Source organism: Aureobasidium namibiae, assembly GCF_000721765.1.
Source record: "Aureobasidium namibiae CBS 147.97 unplaced genomic scaffold scaffold_11, whole genome shotgun sequence".
NCBI classification, from domain to species: Eukaryota; Fungi; Ascomycota; class Dothideomycetes; order Dothideales; family Saccotheciaceae; genus Aureobasidium; species Aureobasidium namibiae.
The window spans coordinates 656,728-684,308 of NW_013581198.1; the positions used below are offsets into that span (position 1 = coordinate 656,728).

Below are 27,581 nucleotides of genomic sequence, written 5' to 3' on the forward strand. Positions count from 1 at the left end.
TGGTCTCAGAGGAATGTACACTAGGCCAGTCTAGTCCTTTCGCGAGTGTTGTCGTTTGTGTAACCACACCTCCCCAGTTCCCTGATCCGAGGTTGGCTGCAGCTACCCGGGTGGGGAGCACGAGCGCAGACGGTCTTGTGCAAGGCACCATGTCGCCCGTCTCCCATGGTCTACAGGTCCTCCTTTTTTACACCGAAGACTTCTTCACGTAGTCGCATGTTGCTAGAAGTGTAAACACGAGGTTTGTTCCACCTATTTAGAGGTTTGATCCCGAAATGAGGGATTCTGGATGTTGACTGGATTTGCTTATATTGAGTCTTGATTCTCAGCATCTCCAATGGAACAGATTGTTCAGAGACAGTTGTATGTCTTGTGTTTGGTAATCGACCGCTTTCCTCGTGCAGGTGAGGTGGACCATCTCCTCACCGGTCCGTGTCGACGCCTGTTGTGCCGCTGATCAGTTTGGGTCATTGACAAAGTCCAAGCAGGATCAAAACGTTATCGAGGAAAGAACGATTCGAAGGGTATCTTCTTGTAACGCAGCTGCTGGTTGTGTCCTCGTTGATGATCGACCATGCCCACACCATGGAAAAGAAAATTTAGACTGCTTTCCATCACGGACGTATAGAGTGAAAACATGCTTGCTACTATAGTCATCCCCGCAAGCATCGATGTCAAGGAACAGTGCAGACAGTTTGGAATGCGAACATGGGTTGGCTGAGGGTATGACCCTGATACTCGATAGAGAAAGTCACACCTTACTTCGATCTTGGTATGTATTCAGGAATGACTTTGTGATGATTGCAGTGATGGCCAGCAAGGTTCTTGAGTTGCTCCAGAGTCATCAAAAGGCAGATGGATTCGCGCAAGCAGGAAGTCGTGATTCTGGAAGCTGATAAAATAGAACACCACACTAACTTCCTGTCAACTCGGTCTTTCTTTTTATCGTCTGATAGATCGGACGTTCGCATGCACCATTACAACAGACACATGCTATACTGAACGACCACGGTACTGTTGATCAACTTGAAAGCCATGCTCCGATGTAGATGACAATCGAACATGGATATATACATTCAGCACGGTGCCATCGTTGGGGAGGTAAACAGAGGAAACAGATGCGATGAGCTTTGATTGTAGGGGTATTATGTAAATAGAAGTAAAACAAGGTACGAAAGCCAGGCTGTAGCCTCGGACACACGTCAGAATAAATATGGATATGACTCCGTCAAGATCCAGACGAATAGGTTGCGCCTAGAACATCTGGCGATCCCTCATCTCGACAGGCAGGAAGACCATGGTGATTGCAGAGAGCCAGATACCGCCAGCGCCAAGCCAGAGAATACCGGAGCTGTTTGCAGCGAGTAGATTTGCTCCAGCGAAAGGAGCAACAATACCAGCAATGCGGCCCAAACAAGACAGCATACCGCTGGCGCTGCCACGGTAGGCAGTATCGAACAGCTCAGGAGCAGAAGCGTAGAGGACGGCGTTGAAGTACTGTTGGCAAAAAATTAGCTCGTGATTCGAGATTGAAACGGCTGGAATGTAACTCACAGTCTGCATGATATACTCGAAAGCATTGAGGCCGACATAAGCAGCTGTGTTGTTGACTTGAGTGTACATGGCCATGGCGATACCCTGACAGAGAGCAGAGAAGACCAGGGACCATTTTCTGCCCACAAGAGGCAACTGCACGGACGCCATAGCAATGACGGCGCCGAGGATGCCAGGGGTGTAGATGTAGATGTAGTGCAAATAAGTTTCTGTGACCGAGCCAGATGCGGTGACTTCGTTTCGGAGGAGAATCAAGGGCAAGAATTGACTGGCAAGATTGAAAGACCAGTAATCACCCTAAGGAAAGCGAGTTAGCAAGATTCCGGTGGATGTGGTCATGTGTACTCACCATGTAGGCGATGGCCAAGAGAACAAAGATGAAAACCTGTAGCTTGTTGGTGAAAAGAGCCTTGAGGTGTTTGAAGCTGTTGGCAGTGTTGCGAAGGACGCGCTTGAGGGTGTCGATGGTGCTGAGAGGTTGACCAGAGACTTCGAGCTCATCAGTAGACAAGGATGAGGCTTCGTCAACAGCAGCAAGATGGGCTACGGTCAGAACGGGAGGGGGAGCCCTGTTGAACTTGGCAATCTTGTGCAGGACCTCAATGGCCTCTTCCTCTCTTCCCCTACTGACGAGGAACTTGGGAGACTCCTGGAAAGTGAAGACGAAGTAACGCAAGAAGAAGACGACCAAGGTGGTGCCTCCGAGAATAATGAGCGTGTATCTCCAGCCCATGTTGCTGTCGGCGGTGCAACAGGGTCTTTCACCAGTGCTACAGGCGGGGAGGTTTGCATCACAACGCCACTTTGGTCTTGCGGCAGTTCCATATGTGATGGCCGAGGCAACGACGACACCAATGGGCTGCCACAGTGAGAGAAGAGCGACAAGGAAGCGACGTTTCTGGGGAAGAAACTCGAGGGCGATGGTTGCGTCAATGGGGATGTTGCCGCCGAGACCTAGCGAGGCAAGGAAGTAGATGGCGCAAATGGCACCGTAGTTGTTCTTGGGAGCAGCCTAGGTAAAGGTAAGCTTCTGCAGCACTGCGAGTGGTGAGAGAGAGATACCAAGATCAGACCAAAGATTGAAGTGATCAGACAGGTGAGATTGAAGGCCCAACGACGGCCAATCACATCGACCAGAATACCGAACGTGAAAGCACCAATGGCCAGACCAGCGTTGGCACAGGCAAAAATGTCGCCTTTCCTGGGATCAGACACGCCCATCTCCTGATAAATGGCCGAAGCAATCAGACCCACGCCTTGCGACCAAGCCAGATCCAAGAAGTAGCCAAAGCCGCACAGGAACCAGATGCACCATTGGTACCTGCCCATGCCGAACTTGTCGAGCTCGGCATTGATAAGAGCGGCCTTCTTCTCGAATGGCGTGAGAGAGTGTGCGGACTGGCCTTTGAGAATGTTTCCAAACGAGAGTGCTGCTTCTGGCGCAACGGCGACTGTAGCCTGGCCTACTTCTGCTTCGGCCTGGTTAGACGACATGTGGCCGAGGCTCTTGTCATCTTGCGTGTGCGTGTCGACACTCTTCTTCGGGTGCTTGAAGAAGTCCATGGTGCTGCTGCTCGTGTCGCTCGACACTGCTGTATCTTGGTTGCTTCGTCGATGCGAGTCGATCAGCTGTGTCGCGAAATAGCAGATAGGTCTTGTCGCAAGATAAGGCAGGTCCAATCGCCCGAGTGATATCCAAGTCCAATGTGCAGGAAGGAGCGACCGCCACTCCTTCTTATCACTCGACCGTCGACCGTAGGATTGCTACGCCACTTCGAAAATTTCTTGCCATGTCATTCCACTTCCCGCAAGCGGATACCCAAGAGCGTTTACTGCTTCTGCACATGCCGCTATCCAGTAGCGGTCCCAATACGACGACCTTGCTTGACATCGACCTGACAGTCGCTCGATCCTCTCACAACCCTGCCAATGCCACTCTGCCATACTGCCATCTCTTTGCCTACCACCGTGTACGCTCTGCAACCAAAATCACACGCTGTTGCTGCTGCAAACTTCTGGAATGGAAGCTGAAAAGCTCATGCTTATGACGTTGATATTATTGATCAGATCGTGCTCGGGCGATTCTTGATGCGGGGACCGCAGTGAACTCGACGCTGATTGGCCGCGTCTGCTGAACTCTATCTATCTTGTAGATCTCTCAATCCACTTCTCGGCACGATGCAACCCTCTCTAGCTATTTAGACGGCACGCTATTGACTAGTGTCTTCGGCCATGACCGAGCACCGGACGTGCTGATCCTCACCTTGAGCTGGAGAACGCCTGAATGCAGCTATGACTACTCGTTCACAATCATATCTGAGCTAGAAATCTAGTCGTGAAAGCACAAGAGATAATCACGGATCTCGCCTTTCCATGCGAAGTACTGTGCATTGTGGTGGCTTGGCTCATCTCTACATGTTACCGCGAGAGAAGGGTTATTATGACTTTGTGACGGAGGTACATATTTCAGCCAGCCCTCGGCATGGAGCATTTGACACTCAGGCAGAAGTGGGAACAGTGAGCAAGAATCCTGTCACCCAAGCCTTTTGCCCGTTGACGCCAACCCGCATGTGCATGACGGACGGACGGACTATTTACCGCTTTTATCGCCGTCTAAACTTGCGTGTGCTTCTGTAAGGTCAAGGCCAAGGCATTGAAATCGCAGTTGACGAACTCGGTAGTGGAAGATGCAACGCTCGTCCTCAGATTTCCATAGCTGAAGAGGCCAAGCTATCGCTTGCTCCCTCGAGAACACCCAGAAGGCGAGCATAGGGAACGGTGATGCGCTGGAGGTCACGGTGCTTGCCTGGAGCCTGATGTCAGCAACGCCAGCGAGAAGAAGAAACGTCAACTTACCTAGTATGAGAACAACCTCCTTGAGCAACTCCTCTCGAGGCCACCCGACAAGATCTCCTTCCTCGGCCATCCAGCCTTGTCCCTTGTCTTCGTCTGACTTCTCCTCTTCATCCTCAAACACACTGCCCATGAGCGAGCGCAACAGCTCTTCGACCTTGGCCTTTGAGCCCTCGGCGCCGATGCGCTTTGCGTACATGAGGAGATACAGATGAAACTCTTCGCGTGCACCCAAGGTCATGGCTGCTGCAACGCGGTTCTCGAGATGTGCAACACTCACAGCACTTTCAAATCCTTCGTATCCTTCAGCCACAAGTAGCGTTTTGACCAATCTCTGCAGGAAGTAAGCCCGACCACGCAGCAAAGATTGAGTCGTGGTATTGCGTTCGAGTAACGGTATGATGCCAGCAGACAAGTTCTCCGGCTTCAGATCATCGTCACTGTTGGAAGTACCGTTGACGCCTTTGGTAGTAGGTTGCACAGTAGATATGGATGTGTCGGCTGTGTTCCAATACTGGCTGCCCACTGCCCACCATGGCTCTGAGAGACGTTGCCAGATGTACATGGCCTGCGAGTAGCTGAACCCGTCTCCGTTGGACAAACCTACTATGATACGTCCTTGTGAGTTGAGGCGAGCAAACATGACAGCTGGTCCATTCGTAGTGTGGCCTTGCTGTGCCGTGGCAGCGATATCGAGTACAGGGGCGAGAGACACCGGTGGGTGCGGGGCTGACAGGGTCTTGATGTTCCAGACATAGCACATACCTACCGCATTCACGCACAAGAGCCACCAGCCTCGACAATCCATGATTACGGGTTGGGCATCAAGGACAAGAGCGTTGAGCAGCCTACGACCTGCTGGTGTCCAAATATGAACTGATCCGTCTTCACAGGCAGCGGCCCAGAAATGATGGTTTCCTGTAACAAGCAAGACGGCTCGCGGCAAATAATCTTGCCATATAGATTGACCTCGTCGAGAGACTGTGAGGCGCGTGGGGTCACGATCCTGGACTCTACCTGTACGTGCAGGACCAGAAGCATTACGCGCCTCAAATACCATTGATGAATCATCACCAGTGTCCATTGGTTGACCTTCGTTCTCCTGGTGGCTATTTGTATCCAGAGGACGGACTATGATCGCTCGAACCAAGGGCACTGCGAGTCTGACCTGGCTTGTAGTTAAGCTAGGATTGACAATGGCAGGTCTTAGTGGTTCAGCGGTCTCGGTCGTACTTTTACCAGTGGAGCTTGGTGGAATGAGTCCAGCAGCAGTGTTGATGACCACAGGCGTGGCTCCAGTCTGCTGGATAGACGCGATGCGCTTTTCGGCACGACGATCATCGTCCCCTTCGATTTCGGCGAATTTTCTCTTATTACCAAGCAACAAAGAAGCAAGACCACCTCTTGGCAGACCGTCGAATGGTTTCGACAAGTCCAATGTTGTTTGAGGAGCGTCGTTGCGACTGGCTTGCGAAACACTGGACATTAGTTGCGGCTTTGGCAGCGAAGACTCCCCGACGCCCGAAGACGAAGACACTAGCAGGGGGGCTATGCGTTTCTTGCCATCTTTCGTAATGGTCACACGCTGCTTGAGCTTATCAATCTTGGCGACCTGTGGGTCTGGAGGAGGCATCGGTTCCTTGGGCTCAGTAGCCTCTGTGCCGCCGTTTGGTATTGTTTCTTTGGTGGTGCCATTGGACGAAGACGGGGCAGGCTTGTCTGAGGAACCATTCAACGAAGGGACAGCAACTGTGCCATCGCCCATCAGTTCACCCATGCGACCTTGGACACCCTTCAGTTCGCCGGCCTTGCTGTTCTCTTCAAGCCTCAAGGCATCCGGGCCTTCGACAACGCCGACTCTTCTGCCAGCACCAAAGCGTGCCAGGGCCTTGTCGTTGTTCACGACTGGTGCTGGGTAGCCCAATTCTCCGGCAGCAAAGACGCAGCAAGCAATGGTTCCATCCAGACTGGTAAAGTAGATAGTCTCGCCATCAGGGGACCAGGCAAGATCCGAGATGGGCTTGGCGGCAAGCTCCTGTGTGACGACAAAAGGTCGAGGAGAATTGGTGTTCCAGACGCTGAGAGTCTTATCCTGGCCAGCGCACGCGACGACGGTGACAGCACCAGCAGCAAAGTTTTCCTGGGCAGTGATGTCGCTAGCTGGCGGCGGCGGCTCGGGACAGAAAAGGCGCGGAGAAAAAGCACACACTTCGACAGGACCTTCATGGCCTATCAAGTTGACCTCGCTCTCCCAGCTGCCTCTAGTGACGATTGCGACCGAGCTTACAGGACCATTGACGGCGTTGGCAGCAGCTATGTGAGCACCATCAGGGGACCAGGAACACCTGCGGAAGTATGTGGTAAGGGGGGAGGTGGTGAAGGGGACCGAGACGGTGGCTTCGAGGACGAAGTTGTTGACTTGGTCGTAGGTTGTAGCGTTGGGAGGGGGTGAAGTAAAGCGGAAGATGCGTATGGTGCGGTCGTCGCTAGCGGTAGCAAAGTATTTGTTTGCAGGATCGAATGTGATACCTTTGACGTGGCTCTGGTGTTGTGACAAGGTCTTGAGCTTCTCAAAAGTATGACCAGACCAGACAACGACCTTGGAGTCGAGACCGACCGAGACAAGGATGGAAGAATCGGCAGACCAGCCAAGATCCTGGACATCGTTGTCGTGGCCGATCAGACGGCGGAAGATGCGCCAATTCTCGACGGGGGGAGTCTCGTTGGAGCCGAAGGTGGTGTGGGCGGGAGGGTTGGGGTCGAGGTTGTAGATGCAGACAATCTTGTCGTCGGCGCCCGAGGCCAGATATTTGCCGTTGCCAGAAAAGCGCACAGAGTGGATGGTGCCCGAGTGGTAGCTCATAGCGGCCAGCTGTTTGGGCTTGGTGTAGTCTGCGCTGGCGCCATTGCGGATCGCGTCCGTCGACCAGATGCGCACATGTCCATCTGTACAGTGTCCGTCTTAGCATGTCTGCGCTTGTTCAAATGTTGGCCAGACAAGGCGCACCTCCTCCTGCTGTTACCAGGCGGCTGCCATCCGGCGAGACGTGGCAGCTGTATACTTCAAAGTCCTTCTTGTCACCTGTCGATTCGTCTTGTTAGCTACGTCTCCAGGCTTTGGGCCATGCAGCAAAAGCGACCAACCTCCGTGGGTCAACCAGAGCGGTTTCGTGAAGCGCATTGCGACTGTTTATCGAAGCTGCATGCTCCTCCTGGCGCGCGCTGCAAGGAATGATCGTATTCGCTCCCTCTCATGCGACAAGCTGCGTTTGAGTGGTGACGCGACGCAGATGGGAACGATGGCTTGTTTCTCGTACGCTGAAATTGGACGTGTTGTTTATTGCATGTCCTTGCGACAATTCACATGCTCCATCAACGTCTATTCGGAGCTTGGCGCCGACAACTGCTCGCCGTGACCCTGCCCATCTCGCTCCATAGCTCTGCATGTCGATCCTACAAATGATGCCATTGGTCCACTCTGACCATTGCTTTTCTTGCATACAGACCAACATCCTCTCTTGTCTCATTCTCTGCAGATGCAAAGATTCAGCACAATTGCACGCAAAATGTCTCAACGTGTACGCACTTGCTACCTTTCCATGCTTCTACAAGATTGGGGCTGACCATATACCTCACAGATCAGCTTCAAGGTCGAGGGCGAAGGTACCTACACCCGGATACACATACGATCGTTCCCATCCTGACCTTGTTATAGTCCAGGGTGTCAACTTCAGAAGCTTCACAGTCAAGCAAGCAAAGTCTCTAGGAATCACCGGTCACGTCCAGAACGCCAGTGATGGAAGTGTATGTTCGGCCCGTATCATTTACCTATCTCGATAACGCTAACTTTCATACTTAGGTTACTGGTGAGGCTCAGGGTGACAGCAGCTCTTTGGACAAATTCAAGCAGCACTTGAACAAGGGGCCCTCGGCTGCCACTGTCACAAAGCTCGATGTCGATGATATCAAGACTAAAGATGGCGAGAGCGATTTCACTCAGTAATTTCTCCGCAAAGGCCATCCCAATACGAATGTAACGAAGAACGGACGGAACAACAGAAGAAAGTCATCATTCATGCAAGAGGGTCAGAGCAGAGGACCAGAAGCATCCTCGCCTTTCCATTCTTGCGATCATAATACGATGTTCTCAACACGGCATCATCTTGGTCAAGGCAAAGTCGGTCGTCAACAGACATTATGAAACAGCAATGGAACAAACTCTTTACATCGCTTTGCCAATGTTGTGGCTACAGTATTCTGCTATCGAATGCATCTGTTCAAAGTTGTGTGCATGACTCCAGGCAGAATACTCTTGTTGCCAACGTGCTTCTCTTCTCTTGTCGCCTCACATTCGCCGAGCCATCTCCATTTGTATACGGCCCAGACAATATCGCCGTCATCAGAAGAACTCATTTTGAATACGACCGAGTGTAAGCCGCAGTGTATGACTGTTGTTTCTCTGTCGCGTGGACAGAATGGTCATTGAAACATGCTGGTCTTCCGAATGCTTCTCGTGCATCCCAAACCCCGCGACCGGCATTCTACGAGGGCGCGTTGCTAACGCCGACTTATTGTCGCCGGCTATTCTCGACAGGGCAACGCCTGTAATCCTTTCTACTTGGCCTTGCCGGTCAGACTCGGGCTGTTCAACGGTGGCTCGGAGGAAACCTTGACAGCTGAGCAAACATTCCGCCGACGGCGATTCCTCTGTCCGGATGCAGAGTGCTTACCAGCTCGTGGATTGTCCATATATATATATATAGCAGCAGCCACCATAGACATTCTTACTGTATACAAACAACCAGTCCATCACACAACCATACCTTCGAATTCTGAACTTCACATCCACATCCACACTCAGATTCACAATTGCAACAATGTACAGAACGAGGACTCTGGCAGCGCCTAGGGGTGTCTGCACTTGCGCTACAGCGGTAGCCACCGGAGAGAAGAGAGGCACATTTCTCATCATGAGCTACACGCAACCAAGAAAGTTCAGCACAACGCCCTCTCGAACCTTGAAGCAGTTTTTCCCTGCTCCCGATGCTCCCAGCATCAGAACCACAGAAGCAGCATGGCCACACCCAATGTGAGCATACAACCGATTCCAACACACCAAGAGACCGAGGACTGACCGGATATGGCTAGATACACCAAAGAGCAAATGGAAGCTGTCGTGATCGCGCATCGAGAAGCCAAGACATGGTCAGACTGGACGGCACTGGCTGCCATCCGCACACTGCGATGGGGCCTGGACCTGGCTACTGGCTACAAGCACGACAAGGCTGTGGCTAGTGGAGAAAAGAGCGCCAAAAATGCCAACCAGAAGCATGTCATGACGGCGAGAAAATACATGATCCGGAACATCTTCCTCGAGTCTGTAGCCGGTGTGCCAGGAATGGTCGCAGGCATGCTACGACATCTGCACTCGATGCGGCGAATGAAGAGAGACAACGGCTGGATCGAGACTCTGCTCGAAGAGTCATACAACGAGAGGATGCATCTGTTGACCTTCCTCAAGATGGGAGAACCAGGACCGTTCATGCGGTTCATGGTTCTGGCTGCTCAAGGAGTCTTTTTCAACGCAATGTTCGCCGCCTACCTCGTTTCGCCTCGAACCGCCCATCGCTTTGTCGGCTATCTCGAGGAGGAAGCTGTGCTTACATACACACGCGAGATCGCAGACTTGGATGCGGGAAGACTTCCAGAGTGGGAGAAGCTTGTTGCTCCCGACATTGCTATCAAGTACTGGCATATGCCCGAGGGCCACCGCACGATGCGCGACTTGTTGATGTACATTCGCGCAGATGAGTCCAAGCACCGCGAGGTCAATCATACACTCGGCAATCTCGATCAGAAGGAAGATCCCAACCCGTTCGTGTCCGAATACAAGGACAAGACGATTCCTCATCCGGGAAAGGGTCTCCAGCACCCCAAGCCTACGGGATGGGAGAGGGCCGAGGTCATGTAGAGGGGCCAAACAGGACGTGCCGCGCGGAAGAGGAAGGCGAAGACGAAAAGGTGACGTTACGCATCTCAGGTCTGGTGTTGAGTAAAGAAGGTCGATGGTGACAGGCGTTCGGGAGTGAGATGGTTATTAGAGTGGGGCGTTTCATGAGCGATCCGGGCGGGAGCATTGTCAGAGCACCTCCACATTACGCTGTTGATGTGCTACCCAAGTAGATAGCTGCTGCTTTGTTTGGAGAATATCATGACGCATACTTGAGATCTTAACTGGCACACAATCCAAGTGTGCAGAATCGCAAGGTTGAAAGACATTGGTCTCCTCTGGTGTTTGACAGCCACTTTGGCGATTCGGATCATGAGGCAGCAGTAGCGACAGCGAGCGCCCCCTACCGGTACCTTTCATCTGTACCTACCCACCTACTCGTCGACAACAAGCAGCCGGCATGAGCGAATATTCGTCCGTCTTCAGTGTCAATGACAGGCTGGCCTTGCTCGACAACGACACCGACGACGGCTCCGAAAGCTTTGTGAGCGACCACCACTTGGACAAGTTCACAATAATGCCCGACCGCTACTCGTTCAGCCCCAACCGCAGCTCTCAATCTACTCTCACTCCTCCCGACTCGTCCGACAGACCAGAAGACTACGACTCGCTCAGCGGCGCCACTGATCTGGAAGCCTACTACAACAGCGACAACGACTACACCTCGCACCTCTCGCGCGCCGCCTCCATTTCGAGCAGATACTCGATCTATTCATTGTCACGCGTCAGTTTCGCTAGCCAGCTCGCCCAGCTCAGCTCCATCCAACTCCCCGACGCAACCTCGCTATCCGCACGTATATCATGCATGCCCACTTCTGCCAGCGCTGCAAACGCCTTGAAAGACTCGTCAGATCAGATCAGACGCTGGATCCGGAATGCACACGCCGTTCTCGACGGCTTGGACGCAGAAGACGATGTTGAGTGGGCTGCTGCTGGAGGGAGAGAAGGCTTGGATCATGTTGACCGTGCCATCGGCCGCTTCGACAAGGTTGTCAAGCTCTACATACTCTCGGTTGAAGAGCTGCACTTGCGACACGATATTGCCACACTGCCCAGAGATCAGGTCCAGGCCAACTCGGACGACATGGATCTTGTCATTAAAGAATGGCAAAAGATCAAAGACTCGTTGGCTGGCGTAAAAGAGCAGGTCGAGATTGCCATGGAGTGGGAAGAGCTGTCCAACTCTGTCGGTACTGGAATAGCCCACGAACTCGACGACCTGGCTGGCCTAGTTTTCGAGATGGAAGAGCAAAGACATCTGTCCGTCACGTCGAGTTCAGCAGATGCCGCCCAGCACGTCGATCTCGACGAATTGAAGCACATCGTCGACGAAAAGGCTGGCACCAGCAAAGTCGCTCCCAACCCTCGCTTGAGCCTACCGGCCCCCTTCTCACCCACCTCTACCTTGCAAACAACGCCTACCATTGGAAACATGGAAGATAATTTGCTCGCTCTCTTTGCTCGGATGCAGCCTCTGAGAGCATCCCTGGACTTTCTACCCATGCGACTATCTGTCTTCCATTGCAGAGGCAACAGCGTCTTCCCTACCGCCTGTCTGCATCTGGAGGGCAGGAGGGATTCTCTCGAGGCTCAATGGAAGAAGCTTGAAGCTGATGCCGAGGCCTTACGGCGTGAACTCGGCGAGGACCGTTGGCTCCTAGTCTTCCGCAACGCTGGGAGGCAGGCCTTGAAGATGTGCCAATCCGTCTCACGAAGTGTACAAAAGCTCGCGACAGCTCTCGATCATGACGAGCAGCGTACGGATACGGCTGCGCTAGCGAAGAAAGTCGAGAGCTACGAGGCCAAGAAGAACCATTATGGTACCGCGATTGAGAGAGTGCTTGCCATCATCGATCGTGGCGTGCTTGATCGATTGACCGTCAACGGCGAGATCTTGGGCCTCCAGTCGGACATGAAGCGGAAATGGGCGAGCATCCAAGCAGAGATGCGAGAGCTGGACTCACGCCTGCTAGGAGTGAACCTCGATGTCAGGAATCAGCAGCTACGAGACTCTGTCAGCACCATTGTCTCGTCCGAGCATTCAATGACCAGCAGCTTCATGGACACGCCTAGGAGCTCGTCGGCCTCGTCTGTAAGTCGACCTGACATGACCCCCCGACGTGAATCTCGCTTCACCCGCTTCGTTAGCGCTATTCCGCGCAGGACACCGCAGTCAAAGCCCAAGGATTACAAGTCGTCTTTGAACCACAAGACCTCGCGAGGTAACCTGGCTTCGGGTGGAGCTACACATACGCCGTACACGCCTCCACCCCCAGTGGATCCACTCATTCGCCAGTTCAAAGCTCCAGAGAACAAGCCTCGATGGAACCTCGCAACCAACACAAGAAGCACGTCTCTCCAATCATTGCATCCTGCATCGTCGGAGCCTTCCACAAACCGAAGAGTGACGCTTCCTCATCGGCCGACGACTCCGCACTCGACAGGCTCTAAGATTCCTACTCCGAGTTCGTTCAGCCGCAGTACAAACTCGCCAGTGCCTTACACTCCAGCTACGCCTTCACGACGCCTCGTGTCGACACCTTCAAGCTCGCCATTGACCCCACGAGCAAACAGCCAGCTGGCATATCGATCCGTTTCGTCAAACGCAAAGCCTCGATCGACCTCATTCTCGTTATTGCCAGGCGGGAACCCACTACGGGCTCCTTCATCCCTTCGCAAAACCAGCTATCTTTCACCAACTTTGGACAACCACGACGAGAACGAGGATTACGCGAATGCAGACAGACTAGCTCCTGGTCGCCAGATTAGAGCTGCAAGTGCTCTGGGTAGTGCCGGCGCCGAAAGAAAGACCAGTGGAAATTTGTTTGGCTTCTCAAGGACCAAGCAAGGCAGAAGTGGGAGCAGACTCGACACCGCCGCTTCTGCAGGTGCAGTGGGAGAGTGAATGGGTGCTGGACAAGTCTAGTAATGACATTACGATAGGATCAGGCGTTCACAGGTATTATTGCGGACGGAAGCATCGATACACGCAACATGGATATGGTGAGGAGTCGGCATACTGGTTTTCGTTTTGTTCTTGGTCGTTGTTACATCCGCCTACAAAGCATCAATCTGTAGACCCAGCGTATCAAGCTATGACTAGACACGCAGTCGAATCACAACAATCTGAATCGACGGAGCTCAGAAGATGATGAATCTAGGTGGCCTTCTTGAGTGCAAGAATGCTTCTGCGTGCCTCTCGCAGACTTTTAGAGATGATCTAGCTCAAAATGGTAAGTGAGATAGCCAAGATCATGTGATCTTGGCTATGCTAGAAATTTTTTCCATCATCTCTTGATTTGTGCCAGCAGTCCTCCATCATGTGCAAAAGGGTGAATGCGTATAGCTATAGAAATGCGCAATACTTTGTAGAAATGAAGAGTTTCCATCGAGAGGCGACATCACGTCAGATGTCCTTGGATGCGTCTCTATCTTGGAAACAATCGTGCATTGCTATGGTTAGAACTTCGCTCTACAGCCTCGTGGGAAGGGTGTGTGTGCACAGGCTGGTATAGCTGAATCTCCCACGGATTACTGGTATGCATTGGCCATGTGGTGTAGATGTAGGAGAGATAGCCGTCGAATCACCATGAAAGTATCGCTTATTGGACGTGGAGTGGTGGACAAGACAAAAATTGGAACAAGGTGTTTTGGTAGAGGCAGGATTGTGCCGTGCGAGACCCACGTTCATCTCTACAGCCCCTAGACTTATTTTTCGTTTCACTCAAGTCCAGGTATCATCTAAGACTTTACCACACACATTATTTGACCGATTCCCCTTGACCTGGCCAAAAATTGGATGGCTAAGGATTGTTTGCTCATTCCAACTTGCAAGCTAGTGTGTTTGCGAGGGGCGTCCGGAGAGGCCGCGGTGTTCTGCCGGTTTCGAGCAACAACATCGCTGAGAAAAAAACTCTGATGAACAACATACCCAGCCACAACTCCCGAACCCAGATAATTGTTCATCGACACAGTCATGGACGCATCAGCACTGCAGAACTCGCGCCGCCGTGCCAACCCTTCCAAAAAGCCCAGAGGAAACCCCAACAAGCGTCCTAAGACCCACGAACCTAGAGATCAGCAAACCCGCACTCAAGGAAATGCTGTTGCTGCTGCTGCTGCCCCTCTTGCCCCTGTGGCACCGCTCTCTATCCCAGTCCCGTCTGACTCGATGAGATTCACTGACCTGAAGAACTTGCTGGACCCCCTCCTCCTAAAGACGATCACTGATGATCTCAAATTTGATCGTATGATGCCCGTCCAGGAGGCCACCCTTTCTGAATTGCTCGAGAAGCGTATCGACTGCCTGGCTCAAGCAAAGACTGGAACTGGAAAAACAGTTGCATTCCTTCTACCTGCCATCCAAACTCTGATCAACAAGAACAAGCCGCGCGGATCAGGAATCTCTCTGCTGGTTATCTCACCCACTCGTGAACTGGCCATGCAGATCGCACAGGAAGCGTCAAACTTGCTCCAACGCCTTCCTCAATTCAAGGTCTGCGTTGCAATTGGTGGTACGAACAAAGACAAGGAGGAGCGCGACATCCTCAGAGGTAATGGCTGCGACATTCTCATTGCTACCCCTGGCCGTCTCTATGACCACCTTGGAAACCAGCAGATCACACAGTCTTTCCGCAACCTCGACACATTGGTCCTGGACGAGGCTGACAGACTGCTCGACATGGGTTTCATGGAGGACCTCAAGAAGATTATCAGATGTCTCCCCGACAAGGAGCAATCAAAACGCCAGGGAATGCTCTTCTCAGCCACTATTGCGCCTCATGTTCAACAGTTCGCTCATCTCGTCCTGGCATCTGGCTACAAGTTCATTTCTACCATTCCTGCAGGCGAGGCTCAGATTCATCAGCGCGTGCCGCAACTGCTTGTGACGGTCGAATCGTGGGCTCAAGTTGTTCCAGCTATGGTGGCCTCTATCCAGTCCGAGTGCAAGCTTATTGGCCCCGCTGAGTTCAAGGCCATCGTCTTCGCACCCACAGCAGCTCTCGCCGACTTCTACCACGACGTCCTTTCGAACATTCCCAACCTCCCTCGTGCAAACGTCCTTCACGCCAGAGTCAGCCAGTCGCGTCGCACCAAGGTGACAAACGACTTCCGTGAAGCCAGCAGTGCCATCCTTGTCGCCACTGACGTTGTTGCCCGCGGCCTCGACTTTCCCGGCGTCTCAAACGTCTTCCAGGTCGGTCTTCCCGCAGACAAAGAGTCTTACATACATCGTCTCGGCCGTACAGCTCGTGCAGGCAAAGAAGGCAGATCCGTCTTCATCGTCACTGAGCCCGAATCCTTCTTCCCTCGCCACATTCTCAAGGCCATCACCTTCGAGAACGCCAATCCTGACTTCACATCCGTGGCACCCCAGGTTGAGGCTATCGTCAACAAGTATGAAGCCAAGGGAAAGACTTACCAGGCATGGTTGGGCTTCTACAAGGCTCATGCTAGAGCCATGAGATGGAGTGACGACCAGCTCGTTGCCGAAGCCAACAGATTCGCTACCGAGGCTCTGGGCTGTGGCGAGATCCCCGGTCTGGAGAGAAAGACTGTGGGCAAGATGGGCTTGAAGGGCGCAAGAGGTTTGAACATTGTTGCTAACCTCCCTCAAAAATCAAACGGAGGTCGTGGTGGTGGCGGTAGACCTAAGGCTTCGGCTGCTAGATAAGGATGGTCGCTCATCAATGGGTCGAGAAGTAAGGGAGGATACTTGATATCCAAGCACAGAATAGGTTTCGCTGGGCGAACATGGAGCTTGATTTTTATTAGATGATACCCCAAAAGCATTAGAAGGAGGTCTAGAATAACGAAGTTGCATTATTGTTCATGCAAACAGCCCAATTCCAGATGTATGCTTCAACTGTTGCGATTCAAAAGCTGGTCTCATCTCTTATGCATTTTGATACCCTTGCTCGACGGCTAGATACCCTGTACTTTTCGAAACAGAAGAGAGAAGTGGTATGAAACTCTTCACAACGAGTGGTCCAAGATCTTCGATCTACCTATACGACTACCTATACGAAGACGCGTCAGATGACCTGCCTGTTGCTGGTTTAATGCTCGGACCAAAGACGATCAGATGTGGCAGGTCAAAATTGGAAGTCGGGCATGCTTGCAAACCCCGAAGTTCAATATCCAAACCCCGAACCAAGCGAGGGCGGCACACAAGACGCAGGGATCAAATGATTGAGACAATTGAAACATCAGTATCCACTTGAAATGAGGTCGAGATGGAAATTCCATAGGCGGGAAGAATATATGCAAGCACTTGGGGCGTACCAGATTGGTCACTCCTCACGCCTCGGAACCGGTATGAGCTGCCGGCACTGATACTGATAGCTTGCTGGTTCTGAGCGATTGAGCGCGAATGACAAGCCGCGCCGTGGCATGAGAACTTTGGGATCGACCGGGATCGACCGGTGACAGAGACGAACTGCATAACTGCTACAAATATAGGGTCTGGTTGCCGAAGGAATGTTTAACAGCGACAATTTTTCTTTTGATTCACGTTTCACTGACAGCAAGGGTGATAAGCCCGGGAGACTGGCAAGCCGGAGGCCTTTGATGTTAAGGCGCATGGCAAGAGGTGTCGGCCCAGCGATCCGTGTATGGCAGACGAAGGGCCGACACCAGCATGCTAGATCACGGCTGTAGAGCTGAAGATCGCTATGAATGTCACACGAAGACCGCGAAGAACAGGGAAATTCGTGTTGTAAAAGAGCAATGGAGATCGAGGTTTGTGAAGTGTTCAGATACGAAAATCGCGAGACATACTCAGTAGATGTGACGCCGCATGCTTGCTCATGAAACGCCGTGGTATCAACAGCTCAAAAGTCGGGTTTCTTATAACCGACAAGACCCAACAGAAACAAAATTGAAAGAGAGTTTTGTATCATGAATCAGGATCCAGCATCGAGGAGTTGTTGAACGACCCCGCATCCCTCGCAATTGACAAGTCGTCGCAGCGCCTCAACTGTCATGCGTAACTCTGCATTGCGCTTCTCCACTTCATCGTTCTGAGTGGATAGCTGGCGCATGTACTCGGCCGCATGAGCAATCACGCCAGCCTTGCTGAGAGGCCTGATGCCGTTGTTGTTGTTTGCAGCATTTTGCGACGCACTAGCGGCATACGTGGGGCCAATGTCCTCCATGTCGAGATTGTGACATGGCGATGTTGTCGATGGAACTGCTGCTCGCAACTGTTCGATTTGTGTGTTTAGGTTTTCACGATATCGTCGCTCGATTACATGGTGCGGCAGTCTCTTCTCTTTGGTTGCAGGCTTGACAGGGGCAGCCTCATCAAGTGTGTCGAGAGTGGTGTCGGTGCGAGCACGCTTCAGACTAGGCCGGGCATCAAACGGCGGCGAGTCGGCAGGAATGATAATGTCGGTCGTGGGGGTATCATTGCGCAAAGAGGATGTCGTCAGGTCTGTCGCCGTGTAGTTGGCTGCGGTATTGTTGCTCAGGCTTGTGCCGGGGTTGCACACAGTTTGACCGGCGGACCGCGCCGAACCGTTCTGCGGCATGTTGCGAGGGCACAGTGGTGAATTCCAACAGTCAAAAGGTAGTCCAGCAGGTTGCTGTGCTGCTCGTTGTCTTCCCGTCTCACAGATGCTGAGACCTTTTTCGGTTGGTTGTTGCTGCCACGATGTGCTGGGTGTTGTGAAGTCAGACTCGTTGTGCTGCTGCTCGGATCGTGCAGCCATGGCGACGCTGTCGAAGCGCTTGCGGCCTAGAGCTTGAACGTCCTGCTGCTCGATATGCTGTGCACACATGTTCCTTCGCTAAGGCCAAGGGCGACGAGAGAGATGAGAGAATTGACTCGAATCCGTGCACCGACTGACTGGGACTGGAGCGAACCACAAACACGACAGCTGGGAATGCCCACGTAACGATCAGGTCCCAACAGGATTGATAGTGCTTGCGTACGAAAGAAAAGGCTCGGTACGGTTGATACGATGGAAGAGAAATTCACCTACCTCATCCAGAGGCCTTCGGGTGGTATATACGTGTGCTTCGAGCATTGCTGCTGTCAACAGTTTCGGGATGAATTCTGGGCAGACCCGTGGTGATGGGAGGCTACGACAGCTTGTTGTAGGAACGGGCAGCGTGCAAGGTCCAATATCAGGTGATGGCCTGGACCAAGCTGTCAAACATCACGCCACTGATCCCTCGTTTGTACCCTTGTACTCACGCTAAGGCGTTCTGTCGCGACTCGAGAGCCTCCGGTTCCGAATATACCCCCATCGGCCAATCACACGGCACTGGCTCTCTGCCTCAATACGCGACAACAGCAAAAATTGCGACAGAAAAACAAAGTCACTAGGGCTCAGGCGAAAGAGCCATCCAGCCTTACGAGAAAAGACCGACTGGCGTGCAATCGTCGTTGTCTCTACCGGTACTCGACTCGTGGGCATTGCGCAAATCCTGCTGCGTTGCGGATTCGACTGCGCTCGCTCGATGCTTTCAAAACTGGCACCCCCACTCGTCTGGACCTAGATAACTACCTACAACTATTCTGCGCTGCTGCAAACTTCCGGCTTGGTTACTTGTATCCCCTTTTCTCTCTGCCGTGCTGCATCTCGATTCGTGCTTCGCTGTGTCGTGCCTGAGGGACGTGCCTGGTCCTCTCTTTGTTTCGCTCCCCTCCGTCACCCGTTCTGCCCCTCCTCCCATCACCAGATCAATCACCAGACCCCGACACAACCATGCCCTGGCGAAACTCGGAGCCATACGGCTCCCATCCATACGCCACCTTCGCCGACCCGAATGGCTTCAATTTTGCATACGATGTGGGCTCGGACAGCTTCATGAGTCCCTATGCTTTCCCTCATATGTCGCCTGATTCCTCATGTTAGTATACGCCCCTCGCTCTAGCGTTTCCCGATATCATCACACTCCTGTCATGGACCTTCTGCTGTCGTCTCCAAGTACCCCAAGATACTCATACAGTGTTGCAGGGACACCGACCTCCCAGCAGTTCGCTACGTCGAATCAGTCAGACTCCTTGTCTCCTCTAGAAACCAACAACTTCACGTCCCCAGCCCAGGACCAGGATCTGCGTTATGCGCCATCCACGAATTCCTCTGTTCATTCTGATGGAAACTGTGACGTCGCCTTCTCCGTCTCCCAGTCTTACCTAGATCAACATAAACCCCTAACGCAGATGGCCGATCTCAGCATACCGACCCAAGGCCAAAAGCGTAACGCTTCGTTCCTGGACTTCGAACCCCCACAAGCTCTCTCTCAACACAATGATGACCAACAAAAGAGCTTGACCACCCTTTCAACATCGTCCCCAGTTGTGCCCATCGAAACACGGCAGAGCTCCACCGCCGATAGTCCCGAGGACGCATCTCAGACCTCTGATGCTGCGGCCGTGGCTCGAGTCCGTACAACAGACTCTGCCAAAGTGCGCCATAATATCGTAGAGCGACGATATCGCGAAAACATCAACGCACAAGTTGATGTCTTGCGGGAGAGCATCGTCGCCACCATTCACTCGAAAGAAGAACAACAGGGCGGGTCAGCTTCTCGTCTAGGAGCCGATGAGCTCAAACGACTCACCAAAGCCGCCGTCATCGCAGCGGCCACGAAACAAATCCGGCGGGCAAGGACTGAGAACGAGCGTCTGCTTGACGAGCATCGCTCTCTGCAGGCCCAGATTCGCGAACTCGAGAGTCTAGTCAAGTGTGGAGACTGTCCGCTCATGAAGCTGACAGTCGATCTCAGCTTGGAAAGTCCAACTCAGCCACCTTGAGTTGTATTTGGAGTAGCATATCCACGAATCAAGTGCTTGCCGTTCGTGCCCGTGAACTGAGTGGCACCGGAAAGCGCCGTCCGTGGGAGATGATGCATCAGCCTCCTGTACAAAGGCTGTGGTCAAGCATGTCCAAGTCTCGATGACATCCATGTATCGTCAGCCAGGCAGGGGTGGTTGGCAGTGACCGGTGCTCAGATGCGCGCTAGAAGTTTTGCGTTGAATGGTTTCTAGCATTGCGAATGGCCGGATACGAAAGTTGGTCGTTGTGGCGCGCTGGGTCCAACGCAAATATGCTCCAGGGTAAAAAGAATATCACATAGAAGTGAATGCAAATGACGGCAACTCTCTGCTATTCAACTGTAGACCAGGGAAGGCGTAAGCATGGTAGACCAACGCCCCTGCTTGGTCAGGAAAGGATTCAAATCTACTTTGAACGGGCATAAGCATCTATCTATATATGCCTCGACGGAGCAGGATTAGCCACCAGGTCACTGATCACCTCTCTGCCCTGTTTGCATTCCCCTCGATCTTCTAATAGATCCAAACTCACGTGCCTTTAACTCGCTCCAGACCATGTCCCGCATCACCTGTCATCACCCCATTTAGACCCCATTGCGGTGAGATCCATCAATTGGTTCGACCAACCAGAACTCAAGAACAAGGACACCTCGCCCCTACAGTTTGGCACGGACTCATGGGACACTGCCATCCGCGCGTAGTTCTTGTCGCGTTTGCATTTGCAATTCATCGCTGTCGGACGGTCGACTAGCAGCCACTGCCGATCAGACCTTGCCGTTATCTACTGACCGCTGGCTATCTTGTGATATAGTATCGGACTTTGAACCTCTATCTCCAAAAGTAGTGGTCATTATTGCCTGACGTCACCTGAGTTGCCTTACAAATCCGCAGATTGTAACAATCGATATCTTCATGGCGATCATGTCCAATGTATCGAACAGTGACAGAACCAGTGTTTGTCTTGGACTGAGGAGCTGGAGTAGGTGGGGTGTTGATGAGTGGGTGGAGTCGTCCAGCATTTATATGTTGACCAGCCCTGGCAACTTGTTTAATGCCGATGTGTCTGCAAATCGTACAAGATGCATTGAGCCTATAACTTCATCTTGTCTGAGTAGCACATATATAGATACAATGCTATTGAGGAACAGGGCAGTGTCCATTGGAGGGCATTCCACTGGCTCTCTCTTTCTTAATTAAAACTTTTATCTGGAGGAATTTGTGTCTTTTGTAAAGTGAAAGTCTGGCTCTGTATCATGCGAGGCGGTGTAGGGCCACAAGTCCGAGCAGACGAGGAGGAAGCGTCGAATCAACCAACGTGCCTACATGTCCTACAGGCTGATTGGAGGATTTGATGAGGCCGTACTGTGTTTATCAGTGAATGGCCTCGGGGTCCTACGGAAACTGTCATACAGAGCCTCACGCAGCAGTCCTTTTGACCCCTGCTCAAATTTCTGTAGCTGTCAAGGATAATCACTCTCCACCACATGGAGTTTTTACCGGCACTTGACCGGTTCAGTACTGCGTTGGTTGGTCATGTGAGGTCTCTCGGCTTCTGGAATGGAAGCACAGTGCTGCAGTGCTTGTCAGAATCTCATGCGAAAGGTCTTACCCGCACATCTTTCTGTGTCTATCGGCAACTCCCATCCGCAAACTTTGGAAATAGAGGATACCTACCAACGAGGTCAAACCCAACAACCAACCTGGACAAGTAGGCTTGTGCTTCGAAGCTCGTGGCAAATTCCGAGAAGACCATCACGATCGCGGCGTACCCCTTCGTGCTATGCAAGCATGACAGGGCCATACCCAGTCGAAACGCCCAACTGTAGGGGATTATACTGCTCTGTATCCAGCTGGGCGGTGTCGATGCTGGACACGTTTAGTACTCGTGCCCGACGAACCCAATATACCAGGCGAAGAGAGCATGGGGTGTCCAGAGTCGAGAGCTTTAGCTGGGTAACAAAGACTGACCGGTCACGTTTTGGATTTATCAATCGGGATTAGCGACTTTTGCTGCTGTCAATCACACGCATGTGGTCGCTGGTGAACTTGTGCGCTCTTTGTGCGTTTGAGACTTGCCATTATCCGCATTCTTTGTCTTGCTAATTCTGGATGCACTCGTGGCAGATGCCGTCCTTACTTGTTCTATATTCGAGGACATCAAGAAGATTCGGTATTTTCGAGCAAATGGCGATTTGGTGCAAGCGTCAGTCGACGTTTGTATTTCAACGATCGGCGTGATCACTCCGAGCAGAAAACGGCAACAACTGCGAATCTGTGCTGTAGAAAGCGTAGCTTGCAATGATGCGATACTGCAAGGATCTACTGCTATCAGCCCTATCAATGCAGTTCACAATTACATCCTCTGACGTGCAGGTCAAACCTCATCGTTGCCTGTAACCGTCATTTGGTCCAAGTGAGCAATAGAGTAGCGTCAGCCCTATGGACAGGGGGACGATGTTGGTATGGATGCAGGACACGCGAGACCACACACGAGGATACCCAGACAGTCATTGGTCTGCTCGTTCCTGCCAGACGCTGCTTCGTACCCGCGATTTCGGTTCGCAGCGCGATCAAGAGATTGGTAGCCGGCAGGTATGCTCGCACGCGACGGGGGGAGGACAAGGATCGGTTCGCAAACGATCCACGCCGGATTGGGTAAGTGGTCTATGGCGTTGGTGAGGGACAGATCGATTGGTCTCACAAAGCTCAAGCTCCGAGCATGCGGCCAACCACGCCCCACAAGCCAGCCAGCCTCCTTCCTCGTTCCGGATCCTTTCCCATCCTTCCCCTCCTCCTGCCAATTTATTTCTAATCCGGCCTCGAGGGTGCCAGCGGTGAGCCTTGTACTCAATCCTTGCAGCAGCATCGTCCGTAGGCGCAAGATGCGCAGGGAAACGTCGCATCGCCTCGAATCGGGGCTACCGTTCGGAGCAACGTAGACATTGCTCAAGACGGCCATAACAGACTCTGGGCTTTCAGGTGTAAAATCTGGCTTTTCCGCATGATGCTACGTGGTACGCTCTGTCCATCGTCTACTGTTGACGCAAGCTTTGGGTACAAAGGGGTCTAGAGGAGATCCCGACCTGTGGTAACCTTCACCGTACTCTCGTCCCTTCAGCCCTACGCTTTTGTGTGGGAGGAACCGCTGGTTGGTGCTAATAATGGCGGAGTTGGCGACTTGGCTCGGTGTCACTGTCGACCCGCCTGCATGGCTCCTTCTGTTCCATTTGCGGAGCGCCCGTGGAATGCCACTGCAGCTTTCACATGGCACTTGCGCTAAACAGTCCAGGGTGCTCATCCTCTGAGCTGTATCCAGGCAGAGAGCTGTAACCACAACAGGCCTGCTATATCAGAGCCACTTCCCTCAAGGCTGAAGCATGCAGATCCTCGAACCTGACCCGAGTATACAAAACCCATCCTCCCAGCCCTCAATATTTCATCCTCCTCACCACTGCGCTCCAACCAATCCATACTCTATACACAGACACCATGAACAGACGCTCGGGCTATTCATGCTCATGCTCCCCACCTTCCTCACACAAGCACCATGCCTCATCGCATCCCACCAGCAGTGCTTTCAGTGCCAGCGCGAACCCAGACGAGGATTGGACAAAGATCACGGATCTCGCTGAGCGGAGGAGAATTCAGAATCGCATTGCCCAGAGAAATTACAGTACGTATACCCAGTCGGTGTGTTCGTATCAGACACAACCTAACAAGATACAAAGGAAAGAAGCTGAAGAAGCGTCTCGAGGATCTGGAACGCCGTGCAGCTTCCAGCTCAGCTTCCCCCTCGCCTGAAGTCAAATACGTGGATCTAGATCTATCCAACCTGCCTGCTTTCAAGGGGTCTTCGCACATCTCTCACGTCCAAGAAAGCAACGACATCGGCGGCCGTGCCTATACATCCAATGGTTACGAATATTCCTATTCGCAGGCGCCGGACGATAAGAGAATGTTCTCGTACCAACATACTCGTCAGCTCTCCACATCTCCTCCACCATTCAACTACCAAGCCTATCCATCTATCGAGCAAGGTCAATTCGCTCCTTCGATGTCGAGTTACATGACATATCCTATTCCCGTCTCTTCTTCATGCATGGTGCCTCCCTCGACAATGACATACCAGACAAGTATGCCGGCCATCATCAAGCCAGAGGTGTATGAAGAGGATGATATGAACCCCTTCAGCTTGAGTTACGCTTCCATGGCTGGCGTGGACGTGGCCAGCCAATTCGCTTACCAGACACCCGCTGTTCACGTAAGTATTCCTCCTGCCGTCTCTCAAGTGCTTATACTGATGTCTCTAGCCAGACTCCAGCATTGTCAGATAGCTTCGAACCTTCGATAACCAGCTCACCCCCCTATGATTACATGACTTTTCCACGAACACCCCTCTCACTTCCTCTGACGCCGCCCCTCCGGGGAGGCAACAGATGAAAGCATATACGCCGATAACGATACAACGAAACAAGAACAGGGTCAAGATGGCATGACGGACGGGGATTTACGGGTACCACGCGATGGCGCAAAACACTGAGGATTACAAGGGCAATACCACACTGTCATTCGCTAGGGCCAGGGTCGGAGGAGTTGGGCAAACGGATTTGTGGTGCATTCTTTCACAACAACCCACCTCGTTCTACTTAATCTTTACGAGAAAGAGTCAAAACCATTGGCTACCGATCTTAAATGTACATTTCATGTTGCAACTAGACACCTCGCAACGGGCATACCGAATCGAGCATGGCAAGCTGCTGAGGCTGCACTTTTCCCCACTTTGACTTGGTCCTTGACCTTCAGCCCGACTAGCGGGAGCATGCGTTGGATGCGTGACCGGTTCGGTGTCACCAGAAAGGACCCCGAACTCCAGGGAGCCAGGTACGTACATCGAGCTACCACAGGCTCAGCAGACAACGCCCAAAGCTAAAGTGGTGGTCAAGGCGCAAGCAACCAACCACCACTTGCGCGCAGCGCACCCGACACCAGAACACCGACTTCCCACAAAGCACTCAACTATAAATATGGCAATGAACAAAGAGAAGGACCAAATCTTGTTCGGAGGTAGTCGGTTGGTGATGTTGCGTGTCTCTGAGTCTGCACGATGCTGAAAAGTTTACGCCCTACAGGTCTTGGAACGCCGCAGACTGGACTGCAAGCGACGATCGTGTACGCGGTGGGAAATCACAAGTAGGATGACTAGCCGCATCTGCGCTTCTGAGCTTCCAGACATGCTAAAACTGTGATGCGCAGTCTTTTCTCGAATGCCACAGCAGCACAGGGCGATTCCATGGCAATCTCGACATCAAAACACTAGGTGGCGCAGGATTTGCAAGCCAGCGGACCACGGGCGAGGATAGAGGCTGGGATTTGTCTGATTATGCAGGAATCGTGCTCGACATTGCAGAAGCCGACGGCAAGTTTCCTAATCCCCCGCATCATGCCACTGGTCTTCTGGTGCAGGATACCAGGCTCATACCTAGAGACTCGCAGACAAAAGATACACCTTCATCCTCAAGGATGAGCTACTTCCCCGCAATCCAGACAACGGACGTGAACAAGCCACCATCTCGTGGGAGTACGACTTCAAGCCTTGTTCCGGGGAAAGCAGTCTCGAGAAAGGTGGCCTTGTATTCGTTCCATGGTCTGGTCTGAAGCCGACCTATCGCGGTAAGGAGAAGGAGCATGCGGACCCTATCAATCTCGAAACAATCAAGAGGATGAGCATCATGATGCGAAGGTAAGTCCCGTGCAGCTTTCGTGTTGTTTGATTTTCGTTCATATTGCGTTGCAGCTTCTTTGGCGATCAGGAGGGACCATTTTCCCTGACCTTACGCTCTATCACTGCAGTTGCGAGCTCACCGGTCGAACCCGGCAGACTCGAACGAGGTGACGCAGCATCTGCAACAAACAGCACTAGTCGATGGAGCCGGTATACCCAATCGTTCAATGTGAGTCGACTCGAACAACACAAGCCTGTCTGGTGGAAATTAACCCTGGCAGCTTGCATTATCGTCGTGGCGCATCTGCGGACTCGCTTTGCTCGCGACTGCCCTATACTACCTACATCGCAACACTTCGCCAGCAGCCTGATTTCAAATCCGATGGTCTCGGACACGAAGCACTGAAGGGTCGCACTGAGTGGTGAATGGTCCTGACCAGTATAAAGTCGCACAGCTATATGCGCGTGGTCTGCTCGTACAGGACCACCTTGATTCTGTAGAAACAGTCGAGTGTAGTGCAAGATGTAAAGCTATATCCATTCTACCAAGCTCGTGGTTCGAACACAAGCGAAGGCGCCACGTGGAGTGTATAACAACCTCTCGGAATGCTGCCGTTTTGGGGTCGTGCATATCCGTCTTTGAATCGCTCGAGGAGTCGCCAGGCGTGCGTGGCCATTGTGTTGCTCCACCGAACCGACATGCTGCAACTTCGCGATTCGGCATCGCCGAAAGTAGAACAAGATACAAGGCACACCGGTCGCCTTTGCAATCTTTTGGCGAGATTGCTCCAGTCGCTCGTGGTGATAAGAAGCATGAGCGAACGTGAAACCGACCAGAGGTTGCACAACTCCCTCAGCACAAGATCTCTCTCGGCAACCAATCGCCTCAAGCGGAGCGGCGGTCGACACCCGTGGAGGACCGGCTCGCATCGACCGGCGGCCAAAGGCCCGATCAGATAGGCGAAGGCCGCGAGTCAATTACAAAGCAAATCTGTAACTGTTGTTGAGAGAGCAGAAGTCACACGAATCGCAAGTCGCTAAGCAGAACCTCTTTTTGTTTAAGATTACAGGGGGGCGCAAAAGTAGGATATCTTGGGCCTCATTAGAGCTTAGAAGACACGTAGAACGAATCTGTTTGTCGATCAGGCAGAGTAGACCTACTGTACCTTGCGTGGGCCGATTGTATTCGACTGACGCAGCCATTCAGGTATTCATGATCACACAGGCTCCTCTGATTTATAATCTGGATACGGAAGTATTATGAGAAGTAGCTGATCACTCGCTAACAACGTTTGAGAAGTGCTTGTCAAGAGCAGATGCGTTCGGATACCTCGGCAGCATCTCCCTGATGAGGCGTTCTGGGCACGCCTGCCGCACGCCAAACAAGCGAAAAGCTTTGCACAAAAGCACTTCTCACGACGATGATCCAATCAGACTGTCCAGAGGGCCATTGGCAACGGCACAATTCGATCATACGAAGCCATCGGAACCTCGGTCCTCCGAATTGGCGCCCCGCATGGGATAACGAACTCTATTACCAGGCAAGCGTTTGCCATGTTGTCATCGCAACACTTGAGAGTCCTTTTTCTCTTCATATTAAAGAGAATCCCCCTTCTGTGCTACCTTCGAAGCGCTAGAATTTCTCGAAGTCTTAC

At 52.4% G+C, this 27,581-nt stretch overlaps 10 protein-coding genes across 10 annotated transcripts; 7 read left to right on the forward strand and 3 right to left on the reverse strand.

Moving 5' to 3' along the window:
• Positions 1–1,254: 1,254 nt before the first annotated feature.
• Positions 1,255–3,117, reverse strand: M436DRAFT_64939 (sugar transporter-like protein; the record flags this gene model as incomplete). Its single annotated transcript, XM_013570891.1, has 4 exons — positions 1,255–1,497; positions 1,555–1,851; positions 1,904–2,566; positions 2,617–3,117. 4 exons carry the CDS (start codon positions 3,115–3,117, stop codon positions 1,255–1,257), a joined length of 1,704 nt encoding a protein of 567 aa, XP_013426345.1.
• A 1,139-nt stretch (positions 3,118–4,256) lies between these two features.
• On the reverse strand, positions 4,257–7,588 carry M436DRAFT_83055 (histone transcription regulator HIRA, WD repeat superfamily; the record flags this gene model as incomplete). The annotated part of the gene is made up of 4 exons (XM_013570980.1): positions 4,257–4,360; positions 4,411–7,353; positions 7,415–7,489; positions 7,552–7,588. 4 exons carry the CDS (start codon positions 7,586–7,588, stop codon positions 4,257–4,259), a joined length of 3,159 nt encoding a protein of 1,052 aa, XP_013426434.1.
• A 385-nt stretch (positions 7,589–7,973) lies between these two features.
• On the forward strand, positions 7,974–8,410 carry M436DRAFT_83056 (Acylphosphatase; the record flags this gene model as incomplete). Its single annotated transcript, XM_013570981.1, has 4 exons — positions 7,974–7,985; positions 8,046–8,070; positions 8,123–8,211; positions 8,267–8,410. 4 exons carry the CDS (start codon positions 7,974–7,976, stop codon positions 8,408–8,410), a joined length of 270 nt encoding a protein of 89 aa, XP_013426435.1.
• A 967-nt stretch (positions 8,411–9,377) lies between these two features.
• On the forward strand, positions 9,378–10,378 carry M436DRAFT_49057 (putative alternative oxidase; the record flags this gene model as incomplete). The annotated part of the gene is made up of 2 exons (XM_013570656.1): positions 9,378–9,496; positions 9,556–10,378. The coding sequence occupies 2 exons, from the start codon at positions 9,378–9,380 to the stop codon at positions 10,376–10,378; spliced, it is 942 nt and encodes a 313-aa protein (XP_013426110.1).
• Positions 10,379–10,934: 556 nt separating this feature from the next.
• On the forward strand, positions 10,935–13,322 carry M436DRAFT_49429 (karyogamy protein; the record flags this gene model as incomplete). The annotated part of the gene is made up of 1 exon (XM_013570738.1): positions 10,935–13,322. One exon carries the CDS (start codon positions 10,935–10,937, stop codon positions 13,320–13,322), a length of 2,388 nt encoding a protein of 795 aa, XP_013426192.1.
• Positions 13,323–14,669: 1,347 nt separating this feature from the next.
• On the forward strand, positions 14,670–16,091 carry M436DRAFT_49666 (DEAD-domain-containing protein; the record flags this gene model as incomplete). The annotated part of the gene is made up of 1 exon (XM_013570785.1): positions 14,670–16,091. The coding sequence occupies one exon, from the start codon at positions 14,670–14,672 to the stop codon at positions 16,089–16,091; it is 1,422 nt and encodes a 473-aa protein (XP_013426239.1).
• Positions 16,092–17,322: 1,231 nt separating this feature from the next.
• Positions 17,323–18,198, reverse strand: M436DRAFT_73877 (uncharacterized protein; the record flags this gene model as incomplete). The annotated part of the gene is made up of 1 exon (XM_013570982.1): positions 17,323–18,198. The coding sequence occupies one exon, from the start codon at positions 18,196–18,198 to the stop codon at positions 17,323–17,325; it is 876 nt and encodes a 291-aa protein (XP_013426436.1).
• Positions 18,199–19,131: 933 nt separating this feature from the next.
• M436DRAFT_49867 (uncharacterized protein) lies at positions 19,132–20,183 on the forward strand (the record flags this gene model as incomplete). Its single annotated transcript, XM_013570820.1, has 2 exons — positions 19,132–19,276; positions 19,384–20,183. 2 exons carry the CDS (start codon positions 19,132–19,134, stop codon positions 20,181–20,183), a joined length of 945 nt encoding a protein of 314 aa, XP_013426274.1.
• Positions 20,184–23,693: 3,510 nt separating this feature from the next.
• M436DRAFT_49202 (uncharacterized protein) lies at positions 23,694–24,644 on the forward strand (the record flags this gene model as incomplete). The annotated part of the gene is made up of 3 exons (XM_013570694.1): positions 23,694–23,877; positions 23,933–24,465; positions 24,519–24,644. 3 exons carry the CDS (start codon positions 23,694–23,696, stop codon positions 24,642–24,644), a joined length of 843 nt encoding a protein of 280 aa, XP_013426148.1.
• Positions 24,645–25,234: 590 nt separating this feature from the next.
• Positions 25,235–26,297, forward strand: M436DRAFT_49114 (CIA30-domain-containing protein; the record flags this gene model as incomplete). Its single annotated transcript, XM_013570675.1, has 6 exons — positions 25,235–25,275; positions 25,334–25,394; positions 25,458–25,624; positions 25,690–25,944; positions 25,999–26,155; positions 26,208–26,297. The coding sequence occupies 6 exons, from the start codon at positions 25,235–25,237 to the stop codon at positions 26,295–26,297; spliced, it is 771 nt and encodes a 256-aa protein (XP_013426129.1).
• Between the last annotated feature and the right edge of the window lie 1,284 nt (positions 26,298–27,581).